This window comes from Pogona vitticeps, chromosome 13, assembly GCF_051106095.1.
Source record: "Pogona vitticeps strain Pit_001003342236 chromosome 13, PviZW2.1, whole genome shotgun sequence".
Taxonomy (NCBI): domain Eukaryota; kingdom Metazoa; phylum Chordata; class Lepidosauria; order Squamata; family Agamidae; genus Pogona; species Pogona vitticeps.
Window position 1 is genome coordinate 4,613,832 of NC_135795.1, and position 12,424 is coordinate 4,626,255.

At 47.6% G+C, this 12,424-nt stretch overlaps 1 protein-coding gene across 1 annotated transcript in view; it reads left to right on the top strand.

Annotated features, from left to right (window-relative positions):
• Positions 1 to 12,153, top strand: part of CFAP70 (cilia and flagella associated protein 70) — a 29,675-nt gene extending 17,522 nt beyond the window's left edge. Inside the window, exons 17-28 of the mRNA XM_072982950.2 lie at positions 794 to 919; positions 1,786 to 1,919; positions 2,143 to 2,258; positions 3,343 to 3,531; positions 5,081 to 5,245; positions 5,384 to 5,505; positions 6,553 to 6,705; positions 7,155 to 7,316; positions 8,002 to 8,091; positions 9,549 to 9,650; positions 9,966 to 10,013; positions 11,888 to 12,153. Coding sequence (XP_072839051.2) covers positions 794 to 919; positions 1,786 to 1,919; positions 2,143 to 2,258; positions 3,343 to 3,531; positions 5,081 to 5,245; positions 5,384 to 5,505; positions 6,553 to 6,705; positions 7,155 to 7,316; positions 8,002 to 8,091; positions 9,549 to 9,650; positions 9,966 to 10,013; positions 11,888 to 11,968 — 1,488 coding nt within the window. The 3' untranslated portion in view covers positions 11,969 to 12,153. The remainder of the gene's footprint in view (positions 1 to 793; positions 920 to 1,785; positions 1,920 to 2,142; positions 2,259 to 3,342; positions 3,532 to 5,080; positions 5,246 to 5,383; positions 5,506 to 6,552; positions 6,706 to 7,154; positions 7,317 to 8,001; positions 8,092 to 9,548; positions 9,651 to 9,965; positions 10,014 to 11,887) is intronic.
• Positions 12,154 to 12,424: the final 271 nt, after the last annotated feature.

Below are 12,424 nucleotides of genomic sequence, written 5' to 3' on the forward strand. Positions count from 1 at the left end.
GCTGGAAGCGTCAGGTCCGGTTCTTCTGAGCTCCTTGGCTCAGCCCTGAGGTTTTGTTGCCAAGGCTGTTTCGGGGACCATCCGCTAGGCAAGAATCGGTGATGGTGGTTCCTTTTGTGAATAAACATTTGTGGTTTGAACACCAATGGTAGGGATTCAGGAAATCTCTTCTTCTGTCCAGTTGCTAAATCCCAACCAGAATAGGTCCATTTAATAAGTCGATCTGAATGTAAAGCCCATTGCTTTTATGGATCTATTCTCACTCGAAGGAATAATTGTATTTAGGTCAATATGTTCCATCTTCTTGGGAGGCGCAGGGCCCATGAAGAGTGTTCACATCCTCTCTGACCAGTTCTCAAAGGTCTTTGCAGGGGGCTGCAGGGTACCTGAGAATGAGCGATGCTGATAGATGTAGAGGTCCGCAAGCAGGGAAGGAGCTACAAGGCTAGCCTGTGAGTCCTTGGGACCCCCATCGCACATTCTTTGAATCCTTGAGTTGGATCACTGAGTTAAGATATTAAGCTCTGCCTATTCCCAACTATTGCCTCCTGTGAGTAGAGCCAGCCTGGGTGGCTTTGGGCCAGCTGCACAGTCCCACAGCGCCCCCTAGGGGAAGGGAGTGGGAAACCACTGCTAAGTATTCTCTACCTTAAATATCCTGAGAAGAGTCACTGTAAGTCAGAATTGATTTGATGGCACATGGTGGTGAGGATGAGGATGAGGACGAGGATGATTAGGTTGATACTATACTGTATAATGTGTTTCTTTCCCCCTCCCCTTTGTCTTTGGCCAGGTGCTATCCCACCAGAGTCCAAGCCCTCCTCTTCCTACTTATACCACATCCGAGCAGCTGCGGCTTTTTGCTCAGGAAGCCCAGAACAACGAAGATTATCTTTTGGCAGCCACTTACTATCAAGAGGTTAAGAATCTCCTCCCTCCCCTTGGGCAGAACAGCTGGGGGGTAACAGAGGTTCTCCCTCAACCTTGTGACCTTAAGAACTGGGAGCGTGCTTGAGTCAGTTGCATTCTAGCTGCCCTAGAGGCCATCGTCTGGATGGAAAAGGCTGGGATTTTCTTGGTAACATCAGTATCTTCCCTGGTGCAGAACCAATGAGCCCATTTGCATTTTGTTGGGAAAAACCTAGGAACTGGAGCCATCATAGTTATGCTGCTCTCTGGCACATAGCAGTTGGGTTTACTGGCAGCCTGCTTTCTTGTACACTCTACACTGTTCAGCGGGTATCCGTTTCTTGGTCCCTATGCCTAAGCAGAAAACATATTCATGTCAAGTTTCATATTCCTCATATTCTAACATATCCATTTTTCTCTTATCATCTGTGCCAGAAGCAGTAGCGCCCTTCTCCACCGCAGAGCACATGTTTTCTGTCCCACCCGTCTTTGAAAATAGCAGCACGGGAGCAAAGTCTTTATCTCAGCCACTCTGAGCTACTGGCTCTGCTAGATCATCATTGAGATGGTCGTTAACAGAGCTCATCATGGGTAGTTCTCTAGACATCTGATCAAAGGATTTTTATCTCACCACTTCTGTAGTGGTGTTGCTTGGGTAAGGGCTGGGTTACAACCGCCCCTTGCCCCGTAAGACCAAAACCCCATAAGCCCTAGCTGCATAGGACCAAAAGAAAACCAGATCAAGATCCTACGATGCCAGTCAGCCATAGGTGTGGGGCCATGATCTGGGGCTGCATGTCGGATCTTCAGCTCTCTCCACTCCAAACCCCAGAGCAGAGGTCTCTTCACCAGTGCGCTGATTTTTGTACCCCCCAGAGATTAACTCGTGACCGGCAGGATATTGAGAGCTGGTTGGATTATGGAGCTTTCTGTCTGCTGACTGAGGACACACTCAAGGCCCAGGAATGTTTCCGTGAAGCGCTTGCATTGAACCCGAAGCATGTGCACAGGTACCTCTTAGTCTGAGGAAGGGGTCTGTGGCCCCATTCAGAAATTTCTCATACGCAAGAAGAATGGGGCACAGCAGAGGGAGAGCGCAGATCTTTCTCTCCTTGACTATCAGCAAGCTCTGTAGGAAACCTATAATGGTTTGAACTTTTTTTGGCTGTCGTGTAAAGAACTATTTTTTTTACAAAAAGGTGTTTCTTCCACCCTTGGTTTTTGTCTGGTCAGCTTGCTTCTCTGTGGGATCACGGCAGTGATGCTGGAGAACTACGAAGAGGCCGAGGTCTTCTTCGAGCAAGCCACGTGTCTGGAGCCCTCCAGTGTTCTGGCTTGGACTATCTTAGGTACCACTTGAACTAGATTTACTTGTGTGGTCTTGCTAATGCTTTCTGTCATCCTATGTTTCCATCACGGTTCAGCGACAGGCCCCCCATCTGCCACATGCGTTGAGAGGGCTTGACCTCCCTAAAGGAAGCCCTTGTCTTCGAAGGAATGGAGCAGGGCGGTTAATGACGGGTCATTTTGGAGGCTACTCACTCGTAAGGCCACCAAAAGTCAGAGACAACTTGACAGCACTAAATAACAACGACAGCAACATTCGTAGGAATTCTGAGTGTTTCTTCCAACCTATGGCATTGCCTTGGGAAGGAAAATAAAGAGATGGAAAGTTGCTATATTGAATCTTTACGGGAAGAAGAGACAGCTTCCAGGTATGGTTGGACGGGAACTCCCAGCAGTCTTCACTGTGCTGACTCGAGCTCACAGGAGTTGCGGTCCAGGCACATCTATAGCACGGCACTCTGACTGCCCCTCCTTTAAGGCACAGGGCCAAGTGGATCCAAGCATTTGCTACAACTGTCTTTATTTGAGAAAACCAGGATCCAGAGGCATGTAAGGCGATTCCTATTTATAGCTTGGTGCTTGTTCTATGAAGTTCCCATTCATTGCCCATTTGTGCTTGATTCCCCTTCTAGAGAAAACCAATGCTTTAGTCCTGGAATCATTGGTCCTTAAAAATGGCTCACTGCGTGATGAACACAGAGCCCTCAAAAGTCACCTCAAACTAGAGACATTAACATAGCGTCATCAGCATATGGGAGGATTAAAAGTAGCCGAGTGGCCAAATGAGGGGAATGAAAATGAAGATGGATGAATGTTTCACTATTGAATTGTAGAGGTTAAAGAGTGTAGGGACTAAAATACTCCCCTGTTTGACTTTATTAAAGGGGAAAACAGGTCTAGACAAGACTTTACCATGGTGGCAGTTCACCTGTAGCCTTGCATTTTCATGCAAGCATCCAATAAGCAACAGTAGTCTATCAATACGGGTGTTCTGAAATGTACTCTGTGACTTATCTCTCGGAGGGTAGGGGAGGAAGAGAGATCCAGGTGAGGATCCTGATGCAAAGCTCTTACCCTTTTCCCCAGGACTGTTCTATGATATGCAGGAGAACGAGATTAGGGTCGAGATGGCATTTCAGGAGGCTACCAAACACCAAAAAGCTCGCCTGGCCAAGGAGAAGCCCCCACCCGAGTGCACAGATGGAGGAGGACGAAAGATGATCTCTGCCCCCAGTTCGAGAACTCAGTCTTTCAATGTTTCCATGGAGGAGCTAGGTAAGCTGCAGTATCCAGGCAGCGAGCAGGCAAGAGCTGTTGGGTGCTCCTCACTTCTAGCAGGACTGTTAAGACAGACCAGGAAGGGTTTGCGTAGCGTCTCATCCGATCTGAACAGCTTGCCTTTTGGTCCCCCAAACAAGCCAGGATTCATAAACCAACGACAAACCCCGGTTTGCAAAAGAGGGCAGCAGACCAGGATGTCCAATTCAGATGCCACACTAAGCAAACCCCTTTTTCATGTACCGTATTTTTCTGTGTATAAGACTATACTTTTGTCTAAAATCTTTAGACTAAAAATTGAGAGTAGAAAAACAAGTGGAGGGGAAAACAGGGATCAAAGCGATCCTGCAGGGCTTTGATCCCTTTCCCCCTACACTTGCTAAGCCCCACTTACATTTCTTAATTTTGGATTTTAAAAGTTGGGGGCATCTTATACATGGAAAAATACGGTATTTAGGAGCAGTACTGGCAAGGGGAAGCAACCCAGGAGCTCAGTGGCATATACTGCTTTAAAACTTTCCACGTACTTAGTTGAGAGCATTTTTTTTCCAGTGACAGAGGAACACTCAGAGTCTGACCATTCATTTCTCCAGTCCAGTCTTGTCTAATTGAAGGGCCATGAATTATCTAAGATCTCAGGGAGATGATTTCCCCCCAATTCTACCACCTGGGATCTCAGGGCTGGAAAACGGGAGCTTCCGAAATCCACTTCCACCTGAGCCACAGCCCAGGGAACAGATGAGGCCAGGGGTGGGCTTGCGAAAACCTTTGCTTTCCCTAACACCCAGCTAGGTGGCCCCTGAAACCTCAAACACATCACCAACATCAGCCCAGCTGAAGAACCATGACCTCCAAGGGATTAACATCCGATGCCTGCAGCAGCTCTTTCCATGGCTCAGAAAAGGCTTCGGAAGCAGCAGGTTGTCTGGAAGAAACTCCAATATTTTATCATAGTTTTGAGGGATCCTCCACCTGAAGAACCTTGTTTAGGAGGGATAGAAATACCCCACAAAGGTCAATACTTAAAGACTGGTCAGCTATAGTTTCTGTGGAAATGCTATTTACAGTGGTGCCTCGCTTAACGATGATAATCCGTTCCAGGAAAATTGCCGTTAAGCGAAAACATCGTAAAGCGAAAATAAAAAACCCATTGAAATGCATTGAAACCCGTTCAATGCATTCCAGTGGGGTATAGCGAGGAATCCGTCCCTAAACACAGCGAGGAGGCATTTTAATCACCCGGCAGCCATTTTGAAACCGCCAATCAGCTGTTAAAAAACATTGTTTCACGAAGAATCGGTTCCCGAAGCAAAGTGAAATTCCCCCATTTAGACATCGTTTTGCGATCGCAATTGCGATCGCAAAAAGATCGTTGTAAAACGGATTCGTCGTAATGTGGGGCAATCGTTAAGCGAGGCACCACTGTATTAATAATCAATATCCCAGCTGTTACGTGGAATGCCTTGTGGTCTGAGGTCTGAGAGCCCAGCAGATTTATCCATGTATAGCTAGGTTTGTGTTTCTCTTTTTGCTGATTTCCCATTAGTTTCTGACGAAGTTCAAGACACCTCCATGAAAACCCAGGCAGAGTCTCTTGAGCCAGCCTTGACTCTTAGCCTGCCGGAAGAGGAAACACTGCCTGTGCCAATGTCTAAGGCATCCAAGAGGCTGTCAACCATTTCCAGCAAAATGAAGGTGGCCGTTCAGAAAGGTGAGGAGCTGCAAAGTCTGGGGTGGGAAGAAGCGGGGTGTGTGTGTGATGACCCCAAGTAACAGAAGGAGATGCACTCAGTGTTGTTCTGGAGTGGCAGAGGAATCAGAATGCCTCGCTTTGTCCCCTGCGTTTCAGAAGCCACCAAGCCTCTTGCAGTTGTGTTTGAAACTGAGCCTTCCCGAGCCCCTCCCTCGCAGGCCCCCACCACCATCTTCATGGAGACCATCAGCTTCTTAATGGACGTCAATGCCCTTCAGGTGAGTGGGAAGCACCTGCGGATGGGGTGGAAGAAGCCGAGGCCACTCGGAGGCGGCCGCTGTCTGTTCTATCTAGCAAGAGGTTCCTAGGACTGCAAGCTTGAATGGGTTTTGCCCCCTCTAAAGGATTTGCCCGTTCCTTTTGGGAGAGCCAACCGTAATTGACGGAGCTGCAAAATAAATGCAAGCTTCTAGTCTTTGTTTGAGGTGTTTTTTTTTTCCTTTTGGATCTGGGCATGTTTGCTCTGAAAAAGTGACTTCCTCTCCTCTCTGAAGAAACTGCTGAAATGGTTGTTGTGGGTTTTTCGGGCTCTTTGGATGTGTTCTGAAGGTTGTTCTTCCTAATGTTTTGCCAGTCTCTGTGGCCGGCATCTTCAGAGGACAGCACTCTGTGCTCTGGTGTACTTTGCTTGGGAGTGGAGTATTTATGGCTGTGAGATCGGCTTTTGTCCTTTTCAGGAGATGGGTGATTAGTGTGTCCTGGTGTGGGTGTATTGCACAGGGAAGCCATTGAAATCCACAAGCACCAGCAGAACTTCAACAAAAAAGAGGAAAGTTTGAAACTCAACAAAACTTGGCTCCCAGCTCTGATAAATACAGCATGCAAAAGGTCAACGAACTCCACCCAGCCACAAGGAGCGGGGATCAGTACACACAAAAGACCAGCTAATGACACCCATCAATCACAGTGACAGATAATCTCTCCTCCTTATCACCATAATACACCCACAACAACTAATCACCCAGAACACGGCCAAAGAGCCCGAAAAACCCACAATAACCATTAGATCCCAGCCGTGAAACCCTTCGCAAATACATTAAACTGCTGAAACTGATCATTTTCTTGCTCTAATTTAAGTTTGGTAGCCATGACAGTCGGTCCTGATTCTGCAGCGTCTCCCTTTCCCGGTCACACGATGGCCCGTTTCATTTTGTAGTTCAGGATGGCAGGGACAGAAGGCCCAGGCGTCGCAGGGGAACTGGCCGGGGAGTCATCCCAGGTCTTCTGGGCTGGATCCTTCCCTCACCTGTGCTTTCCCCTCTCAGTTCGTACACAGGGCCTTGGCGCACGAACTGGTCTGCCCTCAAGGAGGCCCCAGCTGTGAATATTACCTGGTGCTGGCCCAGAGCTATTTGCTGCGGAAGGATTACAGCAAGACGGACAAATACCTCGAAATGGCGATCCAGATTGATTACCTGGCAAGTATCTCTGCGTTTCTCTCTACCCAGGCAACACAGGGAAGAGGCCACTGAAGACAGCAGAGCATCCCTTGAATATGGCCACACAATTATGTCATCTGTGATGTCCCTGGTTTAATTTTTTTGATTTCCAGGGGAAAAAAGTAGGGGAAAAGTAGGGGAGGCATGGAGTTGGTTTTGCCACAAGAATTTAGCAGGTCTAGCCCTTTGCAATATGTACCACATGTCTGTGTTTTGGGGAAAACTATTTTTCCCCGCCTGTCAACTTTCTTCACTGCCCAACTTTCACACCCCTCCGTGGTGATTGGGGGTAGAAGGATGTGGACGGTCTTGGCCTTTGGTCTCCAGGGACACATCCTTAGACCTGAATATCTTCTTTTAGCTTCTTCATGGATGCCCTTCCGAGTCTCTTCCTCCCTCTTCCTCCCAACCCATTTCTGTGTCTGCAGAATCCAAATGTTTGGGCTCAGAAGGGCCACCTGTGTTACCTGACAGGCCACTTCGGGGAAGCCAAAGCCTGCTACGAGCGAACAGTCAGTTTCGTAACCGATGCAAAAGATATGCATTTTGTGTATCTGCGATTGGGCTCCATCTACTTGGAAGAAAAGCAGGTGAGGAGGCTGAACAATAAGAGGGGAAAAAGAGGGAGGGAGGGCGGTTGATGATGGTGATGACACCTAAGGGAGAACTTCCATGGACGGAGGCCCTTTATCTCTGAAAGCCAGTGGCTGGTGGGCAAAAGTGCTGTCGGTTTTAAACCCTGCTTCTGTGCTTCCCAGAAGCCTCTACTTGATCCCCATTTGAAATAGGACACCAGCCCTGCCAGTTCCTTTTCGGACTAGAATATTCTGGGCCGAGGCCAGTCTGGTTGGAGAATGCTGCCAGTTGTCTTCCAAAGAAGAGTAACATTTCCCAGCTTCATCTACCGGCCTGGCTGGCCCTTTGATCTCACCGAAAACGCTCCCTTTGCTCCGTGTGGTGTAAATCCTTTGAGTCTGTCTTTTTTTGACTAGGCGGCAAAGCTCACTGTGAACGGACAGTGTAATAAGAAGAACGGGTTGATCGCCCCCATCCTCCCCTCCCCTTTCTCCCCTCTGTTTTTTGCCAAGACTTAAGATGTGCAGCCATCATCCCCATCCAGCAGATCATGTAGACGTGTCCAGCTATTATCTGTGGAGAGATTCCTTTCCAGCAGGATGGCTGAAGACAGCTCATCAAGAGCCCCTCTAGCCAGGGCACAGCATAAACAGCCACTGCACAAGAGACTTAACTTTTGCCAATCTTTTCTTTCGGCAGTACGAGAAGGCAAAGAACACCTACCTGCTGGCCAGTAAGAAGTCGCCGTCTTGTCTCACGTGGCTAGGCGTCGGCATCGCCTGCTACAGGGTAAGAAGTGAAGCTGCTTTGGATATGAAGCACCAGTTGCTTAGGGGCAGAGTAGCTACTTGGCATGGAGAAAACCACGGATTCAGTCCCTGGCCTCTGTTTGTTTATTTATTTATTTATATCCCACCTATCTGGTCATTGCGACCACTCTAGGCGGTTTAGAAGGACTCCCAGCTGAAGTGCTGGAAAGCTTATGTTAACCATGCAGGTATTACTGAGATACAGTAGATATCAAGCTACTTCTTCATGCCATACTGTATCTCCTGTCTCATGTTGAAAGTCTCATGTTGGGGGTAGCTACTCAGCCATAGTCCCGTGGCTAAGCACAGGCTTCACAAACAGGAGCTCCCCGGCTCTGGAGGTACATCACCTGAAACTCTTGATGGCCACTGCTCATCAGTAGAGACCAGTGGCTTTCCTCTGCCAGATATTTTGGATTTCCACTTCCAGAATCGCCGAGGACTGACCATGAGTTGGGACATGGGGCTGCTGATGTCCAAAACATCTGGAGAAAGTTGAGAACCACCGGCATTAGTATGAACAGGGCCGAGCTGGACAGGCCAGTAGACTGACCCCCAGTAAGCTGTTGAGATGGTGTCTCTGCCAAGGAATTTTAGCACTAGATCTGCTCATTATACAAAAGGCTTTAAAAATCGTGGGACATTTGTCTCCATGTTTAGTTACACATTTATACATTTCTAAGCCCCTTCCTGCCAACACCCAGAGAGCTAGAATGACCGTTTTAAGGGCAGAAGGAAGCAAATCACAGATCCACAAATGGGATCTCCCACTCTCAGTGAAAAGCACAGAGGGAGGTCAGAATGGCTGCATGTCCCATGGGCCATATAGCACCTTTTCCTTGTGCAGGTGGAAATGAAAGTCTGGTCAGGAGAGCCGTACCAAGGGAAGAGTCAACCATTCCCTCCCTCAGCACCTTTGAGAGAAGAAGACCGTAGCTAATGCCAGCATAATCAGTGTTGAGGCCTTATCCATCCTGCCTGTGATGGACACAAGATGTAGGACACCAGCCATGCAACCAGAGGAGGTAGCCTTGTTCCATTAGGCCTTTTCTCTCTGTCTGTATGGATCCTGGTCATAATCTGGTACGGTTGGCAGGGACTAGCAAGATCTCCCAGGAAGCAAGAGGTTTCCCCCAGCCCTGCTGCCTTTCAGCCGGCACCATCAGGAACTAAACTCAAGCTGGGAGTTTGGCGTACCTATATCTGGTACTCTACTTTATAAATCTTGAGGGAGTACCATGAAATCTAGCGATTGGCCGCTTTTTGTAGAACCGGGAAGTAAAGATGTTTGGAACAGCCAAATACGAAGAGGAGAGGACCGTGAGCGCATCCACAGCACAGTGGGACGAGAAGGCTAACCTTCGAGGCAGGCCGCACATTGCTTGCCCCGATATCCATGTTTTCATTGGATAAAGTCTATCTTCTTCCTCTCTAAAGCTTAAAGAGATGGCGGAGGCGGAAGATGCTCTCTCTGAGGCCAACGCCCTCAACAACAACAATGCCGAAGTGTGGGCGTACCTGGCCCTTGTCTGCATGCAGGTGAGCATCCAGAAGGCTTTTCCTTTTCTCTGGGGGGGGGGGTGGGGTGGAGAGGCAGCGCGGGAGACGTAAATGGGTGGGTTCAGGGAAGGGCCTGAGGCCAACAGGGTCTCGGGCGTTGAAATAGCCAGGCCTCCTCCGGTTCCCTTCCTGCTTCTGGGGGGGGGCAGGGGGGAACAGAGGACATCTTCACAGATTTGATGGGAAAGAGTGGAGGGTTCAGGGATGTAGGCTGTCAGGACAGAAACGTGGAGACCTTGTTGAAAGTTTTTTTAAAAAAATTCCAATACAATCCCTCGTCGCTATTTTTTTCAGGGCGGACGTCAGCTGGAGGCAGAACAATCATACAAATATGCTGTCAAGGTTTGGCACATTTTTCTCAACGCATTGATAGAGGGGTGGAACTTTTGGATCTAGGGAAAACAGCAGGTCGTAATTGTTAAGGCCAGGATTAATTAATGCATCCGTTCATTCAGGGGCAACTTAAATGACAGGTTTCCATTTGGGAAAATTGTAGATGGCATCTTTCCGTTTCTAGTAGGTTCCATAAAGCAGAATGAAAAGCCTCTGCAATTTAAGCCAGTGGGAAACATATTAAAGTGCAGATCTCAGCAACGAGTAAAAACCAACAACTCCCCAAGCCTGCACTCGCAATCCAGAACACAATTACTTTGCTTCAAAATCAAATCAAATTATGATTCCCAACATTATGGGACATCCAGCCCATGCATAGTTCTGGAAATAAGAGGTCATTCCTGCAGCCTGAAGGATATAAAAGAATGTGGTCTTCTCCAAGTGCTGTCTGTTGCCACTTGCCCTGAATTGGTTAAATTAAACAGCAAAGGGCGAACACAGTTTGTGGGGAGGGGGGGAACTCTATGGCTGAAATCCAGTCGTGCAACTTCTGCCACATAAGGCTTATAATGTTATCAGCTATGACAGTTTTTCAGGAATTAAAAATTTCTCAGTCCCGTTCCCAAGTCCCGATGCTCCCTTGGGGTCCCTTTCATTGTGGGGAAGCTGATGGGGAAGAAGGGTGGATGGGGGGAGCCTTTGATTCTAGAAAATTGCTGCCAGATATTAAAAAACACTCTGGTACGAATTTTCAGAAAGGGAAAAATTTTCCCTAAGGGTTTCCATAAGAACAAAAGGAGCCTCTTTGGGCCTGGGAGGGTGGGTGGAACAGGACATTTAACTTCTGAAAAACTGTCGCAGATGATGACATCATCCTAAGCTGGCAAAAGAAGGCACTATTGGGTTTCAGCCAACATTTACCATGTTTCCCTGGAAAAAAGATACGGTCTTATGTTAATTTTTGCTCCAAAAAACGCATTAGGGCTTATTTTCAGCAGATGCTTTTTTTTCCCATGGACAACCATCTACATATATTCAAAGACAGTCCTGTCATCTTCTTCTGGTTGCTGCCCAAGGGTGGAAGACGGGGTTTCACTGAACTGGGGCTTATTTTTGGGGTAGGGCTTATATGACGAGCATCCTGAAAAATCATACTAGGGCTTATTTTCAGGGAAACAGGGTACTTACTTGGGAGAAAGCCCATTTCTCACCAAACTGTCTAGTTACTGATAATGCTCCTTATCTCCTCGTGAAATGCTTTTCTGTGTTTTCATTATATAGAGAAACATGTAGGTAGGTAGGTAGGTAGGTAGGTAGGTAGGTAGGTAGGTAGGTAGGTAGGTAGGTAGGTAGGTAGGTAGGTAGGTAGGTAGGTAGGTAGGTAGGTAGGTAGGTAGGTAGATAGATAGATAGATAGATAGATAGATAGATAGATAGATAGATAGATAGATAGATAGATAGATAGATAGATAGATAGATAGATAGATAGATAGATAGATAGATAGATATACAGTATATATATTGATAGCCTACAAGTAGCTTCTTATTTTTGTACCATATATAAAGGAGATGTGTCAGGCTCCCTCTTGGGTTCTGAATGTCCCCATCCTGAAAAGAGAGACACATTCTCCTTTACATTCAAAATGCCCTTGAATTAAGCATCGCTTTCCCAAGTCAGCTGCTGTCTCTCCATCCTGGCGTGAGGTGCCATCTCTCTGGTAACCACCAGTTGGCAGATTTACAACGAAACTTTCTGCACGTCTTGCATGGCCCTGAAGTAAATATACTGGCCACCTCCCAGAGAAGAAGCACCCTCTGCAGATCTCTCAAGAGTCACTGGATCGGTGCCAGGGTCTTAACTCTCTCTCCTCCCTTCCTTACAGCTGGAGCTTGCCAACAAGGATCTACTCCAAGAGATTAAAGAGGTACAGCAAGCGGTTGGCTTTGGTGATCCATCTTTCTGAGCCTCTCCTGGTTCGTGGCCAACCTCCTCTCTTTCAGCCCGAAGATGAAGAAAAACAGCCTAATATTCCAGAGTAGGAAGACATTCCTGGGTTATGAGACTGTTGCCCAGTCCGTTGTTTCCACTGGCTTGAAATGCTGTTATCGGTTACATCCCATCTTTCTTATGTAAAGTTTACGGAACATCTGTATGGCAGATCTTATGGGAGCAGGGGGAGGTGTCTCCAGAAATATAGACCCCTTCTATCTTGGGACAATCCCATGCTCCTGGGAAGGATTTAGCTGCGATCCTTGGGAGCCTCCCCACTAAAACTGGCCTTCAGAAATTGTAAGTACAGTATTAGAACCACATGCCCCATCCTAGAAACTAGAGGCAATCCGATAACAGCATAAATAGCAATTATTTGGTGTGTGTCCACCCTCTTGGGGGGCTGAGTGGGTGGGTGGATGAGTACAGT